The sequence below is a fragment of the Helianthus annuus genome, chromosome 17 (assembly GCF_002127325.2).
Source record: "Helianthus annuus cultivar XRQ/B chromosome 17, HanXRQr2.0-SUNRISE, whole genome shotgun sequence".
Taxonomy (NCBI): Eukaryota; Viridiplantae; Streptophyta; class Magnoliopsida; order Asterales; family Asteraceae; genus Helianthus; species Helianthus annuus.
Window position 1 is genome coordinate 47,464,991 of NC_035449.2, and position 18,625 is coordinate 47,483,615.

General features: G+C 36.1%; 1 protein-coding gene across 4 annotated transcripts; it reads left to right on the forward strand.

Moving 5' to 3' along the window:
- Nucleotides 1–12,659: 12,659 nt before the first annotated feature.
- Nucleotides 12,660–17,066, forward strand: LOC110923070 (transcription factor MYB98). 4 transcript variants are annotated; one of them, XM_022167251.2, is made up of 5 exons: nt 12,660–12,943; nt 13,137–13,224; nt 14,989–15,246; nt 15,658–15,784; nt 16,444–17,066. In XM_022167251.2, the coding sequence occupies exons 3-5, from the start codon at nt 15,086–15,088 to the stop codon at nt 16,927–16,929; spliced, it is 774 nt and encodes a 257-aa protein (XP_022022943.1). In that variant the 5' UTR covers nt 12,660–12,943; nt 13,137–13,224; nt 14,989–15,085; the 3' UTR covers nt 16,930–17,066. The 4 variants fall into 4 exon arrangements, with proteins under 4 accessions (XP_022022943.1, XP_022022942.1, XP_022022941.1 ...); XM_022167250.2 differs by having other exon boundaries at nt 12,935–13,224; XM_022167252.2 differs by lacking the exons at nt 12,660–12,943; nt 13,137–13,224 and adding an exon at nt 14,469–14,873.
- The last annotated feature ends 1,559 nt before the right edge of the window (nt 17,067–18,625 follow it).

Consider the following 18,625-nt stretch of genomic DNA (forward strand, 5'->3'; position numbering starts at 1 on the left):
AGTCGACGTAACCCGTCGTGAACCTCCGATTCTGGCGAGTCCTTCGGGGTCGAATCCGCGCCCACTGTGCTTGGTTCTTTTTATTAAACGAAACAGTACGAGTTCCGACGTGAACTTCGGTTGTCTCCGACATGAACCAGCGCGAACAAAAGGAGAGGTGATGTCCGAACAAAATAAAAGGGTTCAGTTGGATTCCGTATGGCTTCCGCGAGTTTTCCCGACTCCGGCGAAGGTATTGGTGGTTCAGAATAAGGTTGTCGAGATGGCTTGTGAATAACTAAGGTTTTATAGTGTTCAAGTTCTCGTAAATCATGGTAAAGAGCTGTGTAAATATGTGTCTCTCATCAAGCTTTCATAAGGATGGAACTTCAATAACAAAAGTCTCACTAAGGAATCAGGGAAGGAAAGAAGGAAACTCAATGACCAAGATCAGTCAAATTAAAAGGTTATCAACTTGCAAGCGCTGCTCTCGTTCTTGGGCGGCAAAATGAAAAAGAAACTCATAAATGATTATTTATGTGAACTTTATTAGGTTAACCCCAAAGCTGGTTAGACCAGCTGCGCGTCGTTTGGTTAATTGAGAAAGCCCAAATTCCAAAATTTGCACAACAGTCCCTGTGATTTAGTTCAGTAATTTGCACAAACCGCCCCTGAGGTTAACCAACCGAACTAACTTGGCTTGCTAACTAGGTTAACTTGTATTACCTTCAGACCTAACGAGACTAACTAGATTATTATTATTATTATTATTATTATTATTATTATAATCTTTTAAATAGTAAAAAAAATTAATTATTTGAATAAATTAAATCATGAATAAATAATTATTTTTATAACGACTTAAATTAAAGGTTTTTTTTTATTATAACGAATACGAGAATTCAAAGTCTTCCAAAAATAGTAATATGAACAACGTTTTTTTTTTTAATATAGCAAGTATGAAAACGCAGGGCGTTACAGTCTCCCCTCCTTTAGGAAATTTCGTCCCGAAATTTGTTCAGAAGGAAGGCTTGAAAGAGTTTTGGCAACCAGAAGAGGATTGTTTAAAATTGAGGCTTGTAAGAAGGGCAACGGAGGATAATGGAGGTATAAGGGTGAACGATTGATCTAATAAATGATTACAAGTATAAGAATGGCATACGTATCGGATAGACAAAAGTAGTGCGTTAAGAATGAGGTCTCGTCGTGGATAATCGGATATAATGCGTTTGTGAGTTGTTAAAGTTTACGTATTAGGTCTAAGTAGGTCTGCAAAACACTGAATTTCTCATGGCACGTTTTACGAAAGTTTGGTAACATGGTGGAAACACTTATATATAGGAAGTACCAGCGGCGTATCCACCATGTTTTGGCCATGTTACGTCCGTTTCGTTATTCGTGTCATGTTACGTTCCGTGTTTTACCATACACAATAGTACACTCTATGGTTCTCATACGCCTATCACTATAATCCCGTGTGCACCCGCGATTATATTGATCGTCGCATGATCCGCATAGCTTGTACTACTCGAGTATGAATCAGGGTATACATAAATTAAAAAAAAAATTTAAGAATGTGTACGTGTAAGAATGTAGTATGTAAGCAAGTCCATGCTTAAGTATGTATGGGACCCACGTAAGCAAATCACTCGGATTACGCTCGCGTACTAGTACGAATGTATGAATCATGAGTTTAAGTATGAATATGCATGTATGTATGAGCATAAACATAAACCGTGTAAGTAGTATGTGGATAAGTATAATCATAAAACGTATGAAAAAATGAGTATAAATGCGAGTACAACATGAGTATAAGCGGAAACACAAGGCGTATGAGTATAAATACAAGTATCAGTGTGAACATAAGATCTATGAGCATAGATATGAACATGAATGTGAATATAGGTGTAAAACATGAAGGTTAAGTATGAATAAAATATATGTGTATGAATATAAGTGTAACAAAGTTGTGTAAGTGCAAATGAAAACATAAAGCATATGAACATGAATACGAATGTAGTATAGACCTGAATGTAAGGACAACGTAAGTGTATATTTGTGAGTGTATTTATTAACGTAAAACGTACGAATTTTGAATCGTGAGTATAACATAAATGTGTAAGTGTGAACATAAGTGAAGGCATAAAATGTATAAGCATGGATGTAGAAAATAATGATTTTGTTTATAGTATAAATCGAACTACACGAGTTTATGTGCGTAAACGTTTAAAAGTTTTGAGCATGAAAGAAAAGGGGATGAGTGACACGCATGAGATTGTTGTGAAACATTGACTAAAACGCGTAAAATGATATGCGTGTATAGTTTGTGAATGTAAATAGATCGAGTTGTCACGAAATACAGAATCTAGTTTGTGAATGTAAAGGGAGCATTAAACGTCTATTGGTTATGTGGAAAGTACTTTGTAAAGGAATGGAAATGCTACTGCGGTTTTAAAAGAGTTTACATAAGTTGAAAATTTGTCGGTTCTTATGAAGTTCCCTTGTCCACGTGTTTTGAATTTAATTGACATATTGAATGAGGTTTTGAAAAGTTCTAGAGATTAATAAGTTTGCGCCGTTTTAAGTAACTTTGTATCAGAAAGTTTCGAAGTTTACGGATTTTCGTGAAAAGTTGATCCTTTAAAAAAAGGAATTTGGTATATGGACTTAGTGATTGTTGAAAAAAAATGTTTCATTGGTTTTGAAAAGGAATTTTTTTTTTTGTAGATGATTGAATAATATTGGTAATATTTTATAGGTGTGTGCGAAAAAAGTTGATTTGATTCTCAATTGAGAATAAAAATCTCTAGTTTAATGGTGTGAGAGGAGCGTGTTTCAATGTTTACGTTGGTTGGTGAATTTGTGGGCAATGGATTTATTAAACCGACCGGGCTGACAAGTAGTATTTCGTGAAATTTTGAAAATCGAGGAACACGCGTTTATTGGTAACATTAAAATTTTGTGTATGCGAGTGAGGTGAAATTAGATTATAGAATAAGAGGTACGTTTAAATAATGAAGCATTTGAAATACATGATAAATGATTTAGGTATAAACATGATCGTGTTTACATAATATAGTCTATTAAAAGAAAGCGTTGGTAACGATCACCTAAGTAAGGGAATTACCCCAAATCCGTTGGTGAGGTCGTTGTAAGATGAGAAAAGAAGCGGAGTTAATCGTCAAGGTAAGGAAATCACTCCCATCTCGATGATATGTTTCTGCTTGTTACAAAAGTGTAATTAAAATTACGTGAAATCATGCATGCTAATAATGTATAATCGTATGAAATGTAAGAGTATGATGTGTGCGCAAAATGAAATCTCAAAAAAAAAAAAATTATTCAAATTTGTCAAAAGACCAAAAATAATAAAGCGTAAGCTCGAATAAAACTTGGACGGTTCCAAACGGAACATTGACTAACCAAAGTGGTCGAAAGATCTTTTGAAATTGAGAAACATGTTTTGGCCTAATAGGTGGAATACTCTCGCCGATATCTCGGCTAACGGTATTCACCCTTCCATTTACTACATGTTCCCAATCCATCAAAAATTCGAGACTTGGCGGGATTTTTGAAAACCAAGGAGCGGAACTAGTCGACAAGGTGCGAGTTTCACCCCTAACTTGACGATTTTGTACCCTAAATGTGGTTGGTACTCGTCGGGTCAAATTTAATTTCGACTTGTTGACGAGGGTCCACGAGAATTTGAAATTTTGAAATTCTCCATCAAGGTGAGGATTTCACTCCTAACTTGGTGGTAAATTTCGTGTAAGAAAAGAAAAGTAGAAGGATTGTGAGTCATTCACCAAATTGTGGGTTTCACGCCTATTTTGGTGAAGTCGTCTCGTTTGTGTATTACGAGTGTTTTCGGATTTAGAAATATCGGGTAAAATGCATGAGGGAAGTGTATGTCAAAGGAATACAAAAACAAGTATGAACACATAAGAAAGAACGGTACATAAATAATGAAATGACAAAACAAGTATTAACACATAGAGAAATACGTCAGGAATAACACATAAAGAACCGAACAATGATAAAACAAGTATTAACACATAATAAAACAAGCATTAATGCATAAGAATAACATGTCGAATATTACACATGAGTGACATACATGTTTAAAAGAGCATAAATAAGATACAAATAAAGTATCATGTAGTTGTTCAAGCAAAACATACGAATAAGGCTCTAAAACTATAGACTAGGTAAAAGCATTCCTACTTTTCCTAATTCCCTATAGTTATGGCTCTGATACCAATCTGTCACACCCCAACCAATGGCGGAAACATCGGGATGAGACGAAGTGTGAAGATTGCTCGAGACATCATAACGCTATTTGTGACAATAATTTAATAATCCAAATTATATTTCCAAACTTCAAGTAGTCATCAATACAAGATCCCAAACAACAACAAGTTTAATCAAAATAACGAACCAACATAACCAAAATTCGATACAACATATTAAACCTAACGTCTAAAGTGTGTATCTAGGCATCGTGCTACCTCTTTCATTTCATCATCATCAACCTGTAACATGTTTAAAATACAATTCAATGCAAAAGCAAAGGCGAGTATACAAGTTTGGTACATACATAGCATAAGATAAAAGTGTGAACAATCCCTCATAGCAAGCATGCGATTCAAGATAAACATTAAATATGGCATGTGTCTAACATATCAAACCAAGAAAACGCAACTTGCTCATGACATAACCAAAGTTTCAGTAGAGGCGGGTCGTTAATCCTATAGCGCTACATATGTCACGGTTTGGCTCGTACGAAGTTAATGATAAGTTCAACACATAAGAATCACCCAAATTTAAAGTATCAAGCCATCACATATACAAGCATGTTATAGGAATGTTCATGTGTTTAGACAAAAGTTCATGTGTAAGTTTCAATAGGTAAACATGTTACACCCCAAAAGTGGTAAAAGTAAAAAGGGGAAAAATGCGAGTATACTCACATTGGTTGCGTTGCGATTGCTTGAAATAACGCACGAGTAAAGATGGTGAAAAATCCAGGAGAACGAACGGATATCCTAGATATTTAAATACCACATAACGAACTAGTTACTATTTAAACCCTAAATAATTACAAGTGTATGAAATATTTGCTTATGCTTTAGGCTTAGTTTTGGATTGATTTTTATATTTGATAGATTCATAAACACGAACCTCTAGGATGTAAGTAATATATAATTTATGAATTTAATTATTTAATTAATGAGATATTATGAAAAAGAAAAGAAGAGTAACAGAATTTTTTAGAAAGTGGGCTCTATCAATTGAAGTCAAGTTGTTGACCATCAATAGATGCCATAAAAGAAAATAAGACCCACATTTTATTGCTTTAAAAAAAATGGATTTTATTACTTTGCTTTTTTTGTGTTGTTTTGGGATGCACAAAGCAGATTATATGCATATACTACCATTCGAACATGCATATACTACCATTCGAACAATAACCCAACACCACCATTGTAGTTTGATTAAGATGATTTTTAATTAATCATTTAAGTAAACTGGTTTTATTAGTTTATATAATATGTTAAAAAAAACTGATTAAAAATAAGTAAATAGTGAATATTATAACTTCATAAGTCATTAAAGAAAACTAAAAGAAGAAGCATGTGGCCTTCTTCCTCCTTTAGCATACTTAGACGAGCAACAGCAAACAAACATTTCTAACTCAAAGATTTGATGTTGTAAGCTCTTATTATTCACTGTTTTCTAGCCTAATTCGTGTGATTTCAAATAAAAAGAAAAACAATTGAGTCAAAGATATACCGAACACAGTGACGAACATCGTCCGGCGAGCTCTATTTCTCCGGTGTAACTCCGGTTACTGCGGCGAAATAGCAAGGAAGAGCCGCGGGTCTCGAAGGCGAGTCGACGTAACCCGTCGTGAACCTCCGATTCTGGCGAGTCCTTCGGGGTCGAATCCGCGCCCACTGTGCTTGGTTCTTGTTATTAAACGAAACAGTACGAGTTCCGACGTGAACTTCGGTTGTCTCCGACATGAACCAGCGCGAACAAAAGGAGAGGTGATGTCCGAACAAAATAAAAGGGTTCAGTTGGATTCCGTATGGCTTCCGCGAGTTTTCCCGACTCCGGCGAAGGTATTGGTGGTTCAGAATGAGGTTGTCGAGATGGCTTGTGAATAACTAAGGTTTTATAGTGTTCAAGTTCTCGTAAATCATGGTAAAGAGCTGTGTAAATATGTGTCTCTCATCAAGCTTTCATAAGGATGGAACTTCAATAACAAAAGTCTCACTAAGGAATCAGGGAAGGAAAGAAGGAAACTCAATGACCAAGATCAGTCAAATTAAAAGGTTATCAACTTGCAAGCGCTGCTCTCGTTCTTGGGCGGCAAAATGAAAAAGAAACTCATAAATGATTATTTATGTGAACTTTATTAGGTTAACCCCAAAGCTGGTTAGACCAGCTGCGCGTCGTTTGGTTAATTGAGAAAGCCCAAATTCCAAAATTTGCACAACAGTCCCTGTGATTTAGTTCAGTAATTTGCACAAACCGCCCCTGAGGTTAACCAACCGAACTAACTTGGCTTGCTAACTAGGTTAACTTGTATTACCTTCAGACCTAACGAGACTAACTAGATTATTATTATTATTATAATCTTTTAAATAGTAAAAAAATTTAATTTATTTGAATAAATTAAATCATGAATAAATAATTATTTTTATAACGACTTAAATTAAAGGTTTTTTTTTATTATAACGAATACGAGAATTCAAAGTCTTCCAAAAATAGTAATATGAACAACGTTTTTTTTTTTTTTAATATAGCAAGTATGAAAACGCAGGGCGTTACACATGTGTAATTGACTTTGGAGGTAATTGGGATAACCATTTACCATTAATTGAATTCTCCTATAACAATAGTTATCACTCAAGTATTGAAGCCGCTCCATTCGAGGCACTGTATGGACGCAAATGCAGAACGCCTGTATGTTGGGCGGAAATAGGAGAAAGTCAATTATCAGGTCCAGAAATTGTGCAAGAAACTACAGACAAGATAACTCAAATCAAAGAAAGATTGAAAACAGCCAGAGATCGCCAGAAGAGCTATGCCGACAATCGTCGCAAACCACTTGAATTCCAAATAGGAGACAAAGTACTACTGAAAGTATCTCCTTAGAAAGGCGTTGTAAGATTCGGTAAGAAAGGGAAACTGAGTCCCAGATATGTTGGACCATTTCCAGTGATTCAACGAATCGGACCAGTTGCTTATCGCTTACAGCTACCAGAAGAACTAGCTGGAGTACATGATGTATTTCATGTATCCAATCTCAAGAAATGTTTATCAGATGAATCTCTGGTAGTACCTCTTCAAGACATAGAGGTAAATGAGAAGCTGAAATTCATAGAAAAACCTTTACAAATAGAAGACAGGAAAATCAAGTTTCTCAAACACAAACGACTCGTATTGGTGAAAGTCAAATGGAATTCCAAGAGAGGACCAGAATACACTTGGGAACTGGAAATCCGAGATGAAGCGCAAGTATCCTCATCTATTTCAGTGAATCTCGAGGACGAGATTTTTCTTAAGGTGGGGAGGATGTAACAACTATTATTAAAATCCATAATTAGAATGATAATTAGTCAATAAGGAAACCCTGATTGAAACACCCAAGTAATTCTGCACTAACCCTAAAATTTTCGAAACAATCGGAATCAGGATCAGGGCCCCTAAAACTTAAGGAGGTTAAACCCTAGTAGATGTTTATCTTTCAAATTTGCTGTAAAAATGAAACTAATTCGTTCAAATTACTCAGCAAAGCTACTGGACACGAAACAACCTAAGCTAGAAACTAGACCCCTCGCGCCACGCGACGGGTGCACCTATCTCTTTCGCGTGGCGCGAGGGAGGGCAAAATCCAGATATAAATAGGGGGCAGTGGCACTTGAATTTTGCTGGAAGTTTGACGTTAAAACTCGAATTATACACTGAGTTATAGCAGAAATCGTTCACACACACACTAATATCGAATCGCTGCCGCGGAACAGGGTAATCACTCAATCGCTATTACGATTCATTCTCCGAGATCAATATATCCAAAGAATGTCTAAGTGCCGCCCACTTTGGGTTATGCTTTGTCGTTTGTCGATAATTCGATAAATGAGTTGAAGCATTATACTTTGTCGTTTGTCGATAATTCGATAAATGAGTTGAAGTATTATACTTTGTCGTTTGTCATTTTGATAAACGAGTTGAAGTATTGCACTTTGTCATTCATTGTGAGAATTTGATCTCGTAAGTTATCGTAACTGCTGTATTGATCACTAACCCTGTTTTGTGTGCATTATTGTGAAAATAGGTTAACAGGGCTAAAATCCTATTCTATCCGTAGTAAATCTGCAATGTGAGTTATTCTTCTTTTCTAAACTTTTTCTCACCGTTTGTGAGTATTAACTATTTTACAATACTCCAAATTCATTTTTCCAAGATTATAATACCAGTGATTAAGTTGATGTAATCACCAAATTACAGCCAGTATGTGGGGTATTGTGCACAATATTATTATTATTGTTTCCTTCACATTAGGTGGGCGAACCTAAATGTGACATACGTCATTCATTGGGGCAGCCAATGGTGATATGACCACAGTCACAGATCCGGTCGAGTGACAAATACTGTGGGTAGTTGGTTGATATCAGAAACATGCGTAAAAGATCTTAAACACTGTGAATAATCATAAAATGTGTCATTTTCAGTAACTAGAATAATTCACTCAGTATTTCCCGCTGACAAAATCTTTTTTCAAACATGTTTCAGGTAATCTGCTGTAAATTAGGAAAAGTGCTGAGGAGCATTTCAAGCTTAAAATAGTGGCTCAGTATAAAATAAAGAAAGATGTTTTGAAATAAAGATTTATCACTAAACTTATGTATTGTAAATTATCGGGGTTTCATCCCGAATTGTGAAATACAAATAATCGGGAAAAGTTTTAGCTTTACAACGATCCTAATATTAAAAATTTCCGCTGCTAAACTCAATTAAACAAATATCACGGGGTTTCTGTCCCGCGGCTCCGGAAACGGGTCAAACCGGGTCGGGGGCCGTGACATTTTATATATTTCTTTCCTCTAAATTTAACACCCTCACATGTAATTATATATACTAATGTCTCCATTAAATAAAAACTGATTTTGGATGAATCTTGACCGTCTGATCAAGCTGAGATGAGATCTCAACCATTTAAATTACATATTTCCTTCTAGAAGCAGAGGTTACGGGAGCGACGTGTAGGTTTTCAATTTCTTATTTGACCTGCTCATCGAAAATCTCGGTAGGATTACAGCCCCTCTTCATCATATGTCGGATCCCTTCTTCTCTCTCCGTAGTTTCAGCCTCTCTTCAGGTATGTTTGGATGATCGTTGAATAAAAGGTTTTTTCCTATCGATTGATACGTTTCGCTTGTGTATTCATCATATTATGCGCCGTAACCCCCTTTTGAATTGCAAAACCAATCATACTAAAGACGAAACGACCCTTAAAGGTTGAGAGATTACTATTCACAACCCGTTGGACCCTGTTTAGGAATTCCACGGCCTCTGGGCTAGGGAACCAAATGTATCAAAAGCGAATGGAATAAACATATGTTGATTCTCTAAACAAGCCTTCTCGTATTTACCGACCTTGCTTGATTCCGCCTTCAACGCAGCCTGGCCCGCAACAAACCCATTATCCCTGAGCCCAACAAGAGGGGACCCTCCTGTAAGGTCCACACAAGCGTGTTTTCCCCTGGCCCACCCAAACACAAGAATATCAGCTGGCCGAAGAGTAGACCTCCCATCGAGCGGATCCGTCAGAAAGTTCACCGGAGCCTCCTTTTTTGCCGAAATCCCTGCCCGCTTTAGAACATCAAACATAATATCCCTTACCAAATCATGCCTGTATTTAAAACCAGGCAACTCCTTACAATAAACTGCATGCTCACCAAAAATATCTAAACAAACCTTGCGACAAACTGGGCAGGGCTCATCAACCGGAAACAGAGGGATCATTAACCGGTACTTAAGAATTGCCTGGTATTCCACTGCCGACATGTGTTGGCCTAGTCCTTCAATGGGGATGACTGTTAGGAAATCCTGGGCATGAGGAGCCCGGAGACATATCGAACACGGCTTTCTGACGAGGGGATAGACTAAACTTCTCTCCCAAACTCTGGACAGTTCTACTAAATAGGGCACTCGCCAAAGCATTCTGGACTTTAGGAGGGCGGTGTCCTTACTAGAGAAACCGCCAAGATCGAAATCCGGAAGGGACATGTGCATGCAATCCAACGCACACACATAATCAGAATCTAACCCGACAATACCACAATCCCGAAGAATGTGGTCCTGCAAACTCCAAGATTGCACCCTCGAGGCCATGAAAGCATACCTAGATACATCCTCAGCCGAACATAAACCCAAACCCCCAAAACGGGGTCGGAAGCGATGCAAGCCTCCATTGAAGATCCCCGAAAAACGGACCCCCGCAAACCACAATATTCTCGATAGCTCTCCGAAGGCCTTTTTCAAAAACCGAAACAGCCTCCCCAACAAACGTGGGTTGGCACGTTCTGAGGCCGAACAACAAATAAGTATAAAATACAATTTAATATATCAAATTTGATTCGGATCAAGTCGTGTCAACAATAGGTACTTTAATACGTGTTATTGTAGTATCCTTGATTCGAGTTTTTGCCGTGTTGAATCTTCAATTGTGCTTATTGACTGCAACATTCAACAAACCAAAAGGTTGAGGATCATGTTTAACACTCCTCTTTAAATTATATGAAACTTTTTTAACAAATTAATTTCTCTAGCATCTAATTTTTCTCAACTCTATTCTGTTCATTTTTTTCCTTGTCTCCAAAAATTTTATAAGGTTGTTTTTAAACTCAAAACCAAAACTTCAATTTATGTGTATTATTATTTAAAAACAATTATATCAATTTTATGAGTCAAATAAATATTCATTTTGAAATTTACGATTCCAAAGAAAATTACAAGATATAATTAAACCTTCATAATGATTATTATTGAAAGAGTCAAAGCAAAACAACCATTTTATGACAAATATAAAAATTTCTACTAAGTCATCAAAGTTTAGATATATTCAATTCAACAACTTAACTTCGAGCATTGATATCACATTCATCTGAACTCTAACTTAAAACATAGTTTAACTCGCTTATTAGACCATGTGTAGTGGTAAAGGAAGACCCTTAGGCATTATCCGTCATGTGGCGGTCCAGTCAGCAATGGGTATTATGGGGCGTTTTTTGAAAATGAGTGTAGTGGGGATGTGGGCATTGTGGGGCATTATGTTAAAAGAGGTGTAAAAAATTAAATAAAAAACCATAAAAAAGTATTGGCCAAACAAAAAAAAAAGGATACCTCTGATTGGCCTACAAAATCTTCATCAATCGTTTAATTTTGCACGCCCTAACCCAATTTTTGAAGAAAAACGCCCCTGGGGGCGGTGCGCGGGAGTTTTGAGGCGTTTTTGAGGCAATTCACGCCCAAATACTATCCCACTACGAGTGGTCTTAAAACCTCACAATGTAAAACACATAACCATAAATAATTATCTATATAACTCATATAAATACTAATGTATTGTCCAAAGTTAATGCAAAACTCATTTTCTCTTAATATTTATCCAAATCCAAAGTCCAAAGTCCAAAGTTAATGCAAAATTCATTTTCTCTTAATATTTATCCAAATCCAAAGTAGTGTACCGGTCGACTTGACTCATGCTAACTGGTTTTGCTTACTCGTATGGCTTAAAATTCCGAGTGATCAAGCTGCGGATTCATGTTTCAGTATGTTGGGGGCGGCTCGAGGTCTAAATGGGTCGAGTGAGTGGAAGAAGACGGTATCGACAATCTTGTTGGTTATTTATTGGCAAGTTTGGAAGGCGAGATATAATTTGGAATTCAATGGTAGGTGGATTTCGACAAATAGAATGGTGGAAGATATCGAAATGAATTCTTACTTATGTATTAAAGCGCGGTCGAAGTATAAAGATCTAGTTTGGGAGATATGGACTGACTTTAGTGTGCGAAATGTAATAACTTGATTTGTTGTTTTGTTTGTTTCTTTTTTCTGTTTCGTTTTCTTGTACTTGTTGGGTTTTACCGCCTTGCTGCCCTTTTTTCTATAAATCATAGAATCTCTCGTATGGTTAAGAAAAACAAATAAAAAAAACTAGTTTTGCTTACAATATATAAACGTTTTTAAAACAAAGAGTTAAATGCCATTTTAGTCCATGTAGTTTAAGCCATTTTGTCAGTTTAGTCCAAAGGTTTCATTTTTCGTATGTAGGTCCAAAAAGGTTTCACCGTTGCCATTTTAGTCCACTGGGTTAACTTTATCCATTAATTATGTTAACGAGAAAGGCAATTCGGTCATTTATATGGCCGAATTGCCCTTGTAGTTCACAGAATTACATATAAAATGACCGACTTGCCCTTCTCGTTAACAGAAAAAATGGATGAAGTTAACCGAGTGGACTAAAATGGCAACGATGAAACCTTTTTGAACACATAGACGAAAAATAAAACATTTGAACTAAACTGGCAAAATAACTCAAACCACATGGACTAAAATGACATTTAACTCAAAAACAAATATAAGGTTGCAATTGGCAGAAAATTATAAGAAGATTTAACTCTTGATGTTGATATCCTTCATCGCGCGGTTTTGATCATGAAAATGATAAAAAAATGGGTTAGTTTTAGCGATTATACACTCCAATCGTCAAAATAATCAACATGAGCAAGTGGGAATTTTATTGCTCCCGTTTCCTCTTCTTCAATTCCTCAATCTCTGTACTTTTAGGGTTCTCACAGCAGCAGTTATTATCAGAGCACTTTGAGCCATGTGACTTTGTATCTCCAGGCATTATGTAGTAATTTAACAAGGATGATGTTATGCACTCCAGGTGTTTGCTTAAATGCCCCCTTTTTTGTTTTATTTACTGGTTATTGATTTCAGCAGTTGGGGCGTATTGATCCTTAGCCTTTATGTGATTCCTATTATATCATGCTTGCAAGTTTAATTCTTTTGTAATATTTGATTGGTTTATTTATTTAGTATGGACTAATGCACATTCTTATCAACATTCGTATTGTTAGATGCAGGCTCCTGTGGTAGCTATTGATATGAAGGGTGAAATGTCTGGTTTCATGCAATATCCAAATCGCTTTGCTATGACTTATGATGGTGAGTGATATATCCTCTTTCATATAACACGAGTGTTATTCAACGCTATAGGTATCCTTTCATGTCCCTTTATGTGCTGAAGCTAAAAGCTAAACTCCATTTAAATAAGTCTAGAAATTAAGAGTCGGTATCTGAATGTTAATCTTGAATGTTGAACCTTCTGGTCTGTAAGAAAATGGAGCTAAGGGGCTGTTTGTTTACCTCTTTATAAGGCTCTTAATGGTTCAGACCTCTTAATGCTTCAGCACTTAATGGTTCAGACTGTTTGTTTCGCGAGTAGATGTCTGAATGATTCAGACATTTGCCTCTGAATGGTTAAGCATTATATTGAAATCTGAATGGTTAAGACTAGGGGTGCAAACGAGCCGAGCGGCTCGCGAGCTACTCGAGATCGGCTCGAGAAAAATCTCGAAACGAGCCGAGCCTTATCGAGCCCGAGCCGAGCTTGAGCCTCAAAACAAAAGCTCGTTTGTTTGTCGAGCCCGAGCTCGAGCCTCGCATGTGAAGCTCGTTAGGCTCGTCGAGCCTTATCGAGCCTTAGTGTAAACGAGCCGAGCTTATTTAAACTTGTTTACAAGCCGACCTCGAACCTAAAAATAAGCTTATTTAGTAAACGAGCCCGAGCCCGAGCTTCACTTATCGAGCTCGCGAGCCTAAAAAGTCTATTATTTATATTATTTTTATTTAATATACTACTTAATAGCTAATAAACGAGCCGAGCCCGAGCCGAGCTCGAGCTTGAGAAAATACAAACGAGCCGAGCTCAAGCTTTGAAAACGAAGCTCGAATCGAGCCGAGCTCGAGCCCGAGCTCTTATAAGTTAATCGAGCTCAAGCTCGAGCCTGGTCGAGCTCGGGCTCGGTTCGTTTGCACCCCTAGTTAGGACCTCTAATCTGAATTGGTCAGACATTTGCCTTTGAACGGTTAAGCGCTATACTGGCTCTTAATGGTTCAACCTCTTACTGGTTTAGCACTTAGTGATTCAGATCTCTTACTGGTTCAGCACTTAACTATTCAGAAGTTGCCAAACAGCCCCTAAATGAATGTGTTTAAATGCGTGTACTTTCCATTTTTGCCCTTAGTGTGTGTATTTGACATGCTCTTAAACAATTTTGTTCATCTCGCTTTTCAAACAATGTTAATGATTCGACATTCAGATGCCGTCCCTTAAGTTTTTTTTTTTTTCACTTAATTCATATGCGTTGTCATTACCAATTGGTTCAATATGTATTCTACTTAATCATTAATGTTAATCATTCAGTTATCACAATAGTATGTGCTGCATGCTTGAGTTGTTTAGAATATATCTAAAATTCTATATAGTTAAAAGTTTTATATAGAAATCAACATGGAAAACATGTTTCATCCTTTTTTTATAATGGCATCTATCTGCATGGCATAATTTCCGACATCCTCGTCATTGCATTCATTGATATCCTACTCAATCATACAAATAAGGAAAAAAAAACACATTTGTTAACTTTCTTCATTCCCATCGTCACCATCGGATTATGTTGTACATCAACGGCCACAAATCAATCTGCATAATAATCCCTCACATTACAAACGTAGCCGCCAGAGTTATCCCATTTCACTATCCTCCTGCCTAACCTCTCCGGTTGTGATGTCATCAAACATGCATTTCTTTGGTAACTTCAGTCTCAATGACTATTCATCTGAATCAATAACGCCTACTTGTGCTTTTATGGAATCTCCATCACATCAACTGTGTTCTAGCTTTCCTAATTTTGAGCAATTTGTCAGTCAAGAAGCTTCACCAAATTCTTTTCTCGTGGGGCCTACTCAATCATATGATACATATCAAATTTCTGCATCCCGAAGTGATTTGTTGGAACCTCCAATGCGTCAACCAGAAATTACTCAGCCTGTGTTAGTGCCGGAAAATAACAAAAAAACAACGGGTCGGAAGAATAAGAAGAATGTGGAATCCAAAGGCAAAGTCGACAAACGCCAGCGGGAAAAAGTTAGCGTCAGACACCGATGGAGTAAATACGAAGACAGGTTTAATTTCTTGATGTTTAGACTTTAGGATTCATTTTTTTCGGATAAATTTTTTTCTTTTAATTCTTTGGGGTGTTTGGATGTGCGTTTTGAAACGGCTTATTATGATATGAAACCACAATAATTAAGTTTTTTTTTAAAGTTTGGATAAACGAATTCTTTTGTACTTGTGTGATAATTTAGGGTCACGTAATCGGTTATTGGTTAATATGTTAGCATCTCAAATTATCAAAATTTGTCAAATATTCGATGAGTCAAACAACTCATTACCACAATCTTAAACAACGAAAGCACATCCAAAGTCCAAACACTATCTTATCCTGATCACTCAGTATTACATAGCCACTTTGGAAACGTACATCCAAACACACCCTTAATCCAGATTTATGTTTCTAATGATCTATATTTCAGGTTGCTGGTGCAGTTGGTGGAGCAACACGGAGAAAAAAACTGGGCCCACATTGCTGAAAAGCTCCCTTTGAGGATCGCGAAGCAATGCAGAGATAGATGGCATAACTGTTTGAGTCCAAACATCGTGGTACTGCCTCCAAATGTTTTAAATCTTGATTAATAATAATCACAATATAACAGTATAGTATTCATAATCATATAAAGTAGAGTAAAATGTCATATTCATCCCTGAGGTTTGGCCAATTTTGCGATTTTCGTCCAAAGGTTTGAAATCTTGCCATTTTCATTTGGCTCATGAACTCCATCCATTTTTCTCTGTTATTTCTATCTTTTTTGTTAACTTTAACGGCAATTCGGTCTTTTTCAGGGGTATTCTGTCTTTTTACATAAAGTGAAAGGACTGAATCGCCCTTTAAGTTAACAAAAAAAGACAGAAATACCCCTGACTCAACGGAGAAAAATGGATGGAGTTAACGGGTCGGCCGAAAATGGCAAGATTTTAAACCTTTCGGATCCAGATGCGAAAAAACAAACCTTTGGACAAAAGTCGCAAAGTTGGCCAAACCTCAGTAACGAAAATGACATTTTACTCTATAAAGTAATTTAGTTATTTATAATGGTCAGTAAAAAGGGGACAATAAAGGTGATATACGGTTTGACCCCTTACCCAACCCTTCCGACCCATCCATTTTCCACCTTTACCTGTTTACAAATAAACTACACCTTCTCATTTATACATATATCTATATTATTATTATACGGTTACCTTTTTTTTTTATTTTGCAGAAATATGGATGGTCCGAGGAAGATGACAAGTTACTCATTTCATTACACAAACAATTTGGAAATAAATGGGCAGATATTGCAAGAAACATGCCTGGAAGATGTGAAAATAGCATAAAAAACCATTGGAATGCAACCAAAAGAAATCAGTTTAAGATTTCATCCAATGGTTATATAAAAACTAAATACCATTCCTATCTTTTAAAAGATTACATAACAAGTATCTCATCATCTTCCTCTGATAATCAGATTAATACCCAAGAAAGCTCGGGTTTTGACCCTCAAAATCATGAATTCGCGACGAGCTTGAATGCCTTGTCATCGTCTTTTCCAGGTTCCTGGGTCGGTTACGAGCCTGATGAGTTGGTGGTCGACGGGATTGGTTTTGATTTTCATGAAGTCTCGTCTCACTTGGTTGATCAACTGCAGTTTGATTCACAGAATGTTACGGGTTTTATAGGTTCACCTTTTGGCGTCGGTTTTAGGTAATTTTTTGTGTTTTTTTTTTTTGTTAGAACTATGATGAACTACCTTTAGATCAAACACTTTCTTTTGAGAGTTAGAAGACTTTAAACTTGTGCTTCTGTGGCTTTTCGGGTGGAACATGGAATTGTGTTTTAGGTTTGTTTTTGCTTGGTTAAGGTTTTGGATTTTATGTTGTGGGTCTTGTTTTGAGTATTTGTTTTAGTTTAAAACTCCACCGTTTATATTTAGTATTAATTTTGTGCTTATTGTGTTTTGGAAAAGGGTTAATACCATAAAAAACAAGCATAATTTACTTTCTTATTTTATAAAAAAAGTAAACCAATCTGATTTTGGTGAATTAAAGTTCGTAAACTTGTCTAAATGCTTGTACTTGAGAAAATATATACAACTAAATCGTGCTTGTTTTGAAATGTTTTTCTATGTAATATATAACCAAGAGGAAAACGTTGTAGGACAGCAACTTTAATAGTTATTTTTTTTTATATATAAATATATAATCAATAATCAATAGTTCAATACGTCATACCAAATTCATTTATTTTCAATTAGGTTAGAAACTCATGTATAATAAGTTGAATAAAGGAAACTTGTTTGCTTGTATTGAAATCCCACTTTTGTTTTTTTGATCTGTGGTCCAAGTATAAATAGTCTCGGTGTGCCCTTTTTTTAAGTTTATCATAAGTTGTTTTTTTTTTTTTTTTCTTTTCATAATTTTAAAAGGGTAAGTGTTGTTTAGTTAGATGGGAAAACTTTACAAGTAAATAAAACTAGATAACATGTATAAAAGAATTTAAATACCCGTTTACTTATGTTAGTCCCCGAGGTTCCCGACATCCGTTCGAATCACGAATGATATGCGGGATCTCTCAATTTGTGTGTTGAATCAACGAGAACAAGATGAAGATCAAGATGTAAACCACACTTTCTCTCTTTTAGAATTACACTATCAAGACGTAAACATTAAGCTCCAATTGTAAATGTTGCATTTTGTAAAGACTGACAAATAGAAAATGATGTTAAATACTCCCTAATCTTGAACTGAAAATAGCTACCCTGTATGTAGATGTAGTTATCTTTGAACATGCTTCAAACGAGTCTACACTAGCCTTGAATGATAGATGTGAAAATATGTTTGGTATATTTTGAAAGGTTTTCCAAAACGAAATATGCAGACGCCTCACATTAGGCGGGAACAAACACTAGTTTGTTAGGTTGAGTGGTGTGGTTTGGAGCCCCCATGCTAGTTAAAGTACGTGTCATTGTCACGTACGGTCGTAGACAGTGGGGCTTTAACTAGCCAACTTTTTAACTACATGGTGTGGTTTTAAACCCATCTTCAAGCATTTCACAATAGTTGTTTTTTTTTTTAATTTTTTTTTCCTTTTTTTAATCTAAAAACAACAAAATCCTATAAAAAAGGAAAATACTTAAATTAAGTACACATTAATTTTTTTTAAAGGATGAATTTTCCATATTTTTTTTAACCGTTCTTTCAAATTTAAAACTTGCCAACTTACATCAAAACAGAAGGTAGACGGGCAACAAGCTGCGCCGCCACCCCTTTCTGAAAATACTTACAACTTAAATTGAAAATACATAAAAATAAATTACAAACCAAATTCTAAATAAAAAAATCTACTACAATTGAAAAAATTATCTCTACCAGGCGGCTGTGGTAACTCCGCCTGTTCTTCGAAAT

Bases quoted from the DNA above. Each gene is read 5' to 3' on its own strand.
- LOC110923070 (XM_022167249.2), top strand. From the start codon at position 14,849: ATGTCATCAAACATGCATTTCTTTGGTAACTTCAGTCTCAATGACTAT. The intron at 15,247-15,657 runs GTTTAATTTCTT...TCTATATTTCAG, and splicing joins TGGAGTAAATACGAAGACAG to GTTGCTGGTGCAGTTGGTGG. The intron at 15,785-16,443 runs GTACTGCCTCCA...TTTATTTTGCAG, and splicing joins GTTTGAGTCCAAACATCGTG to AAATATGGATGGTCCGAGGA.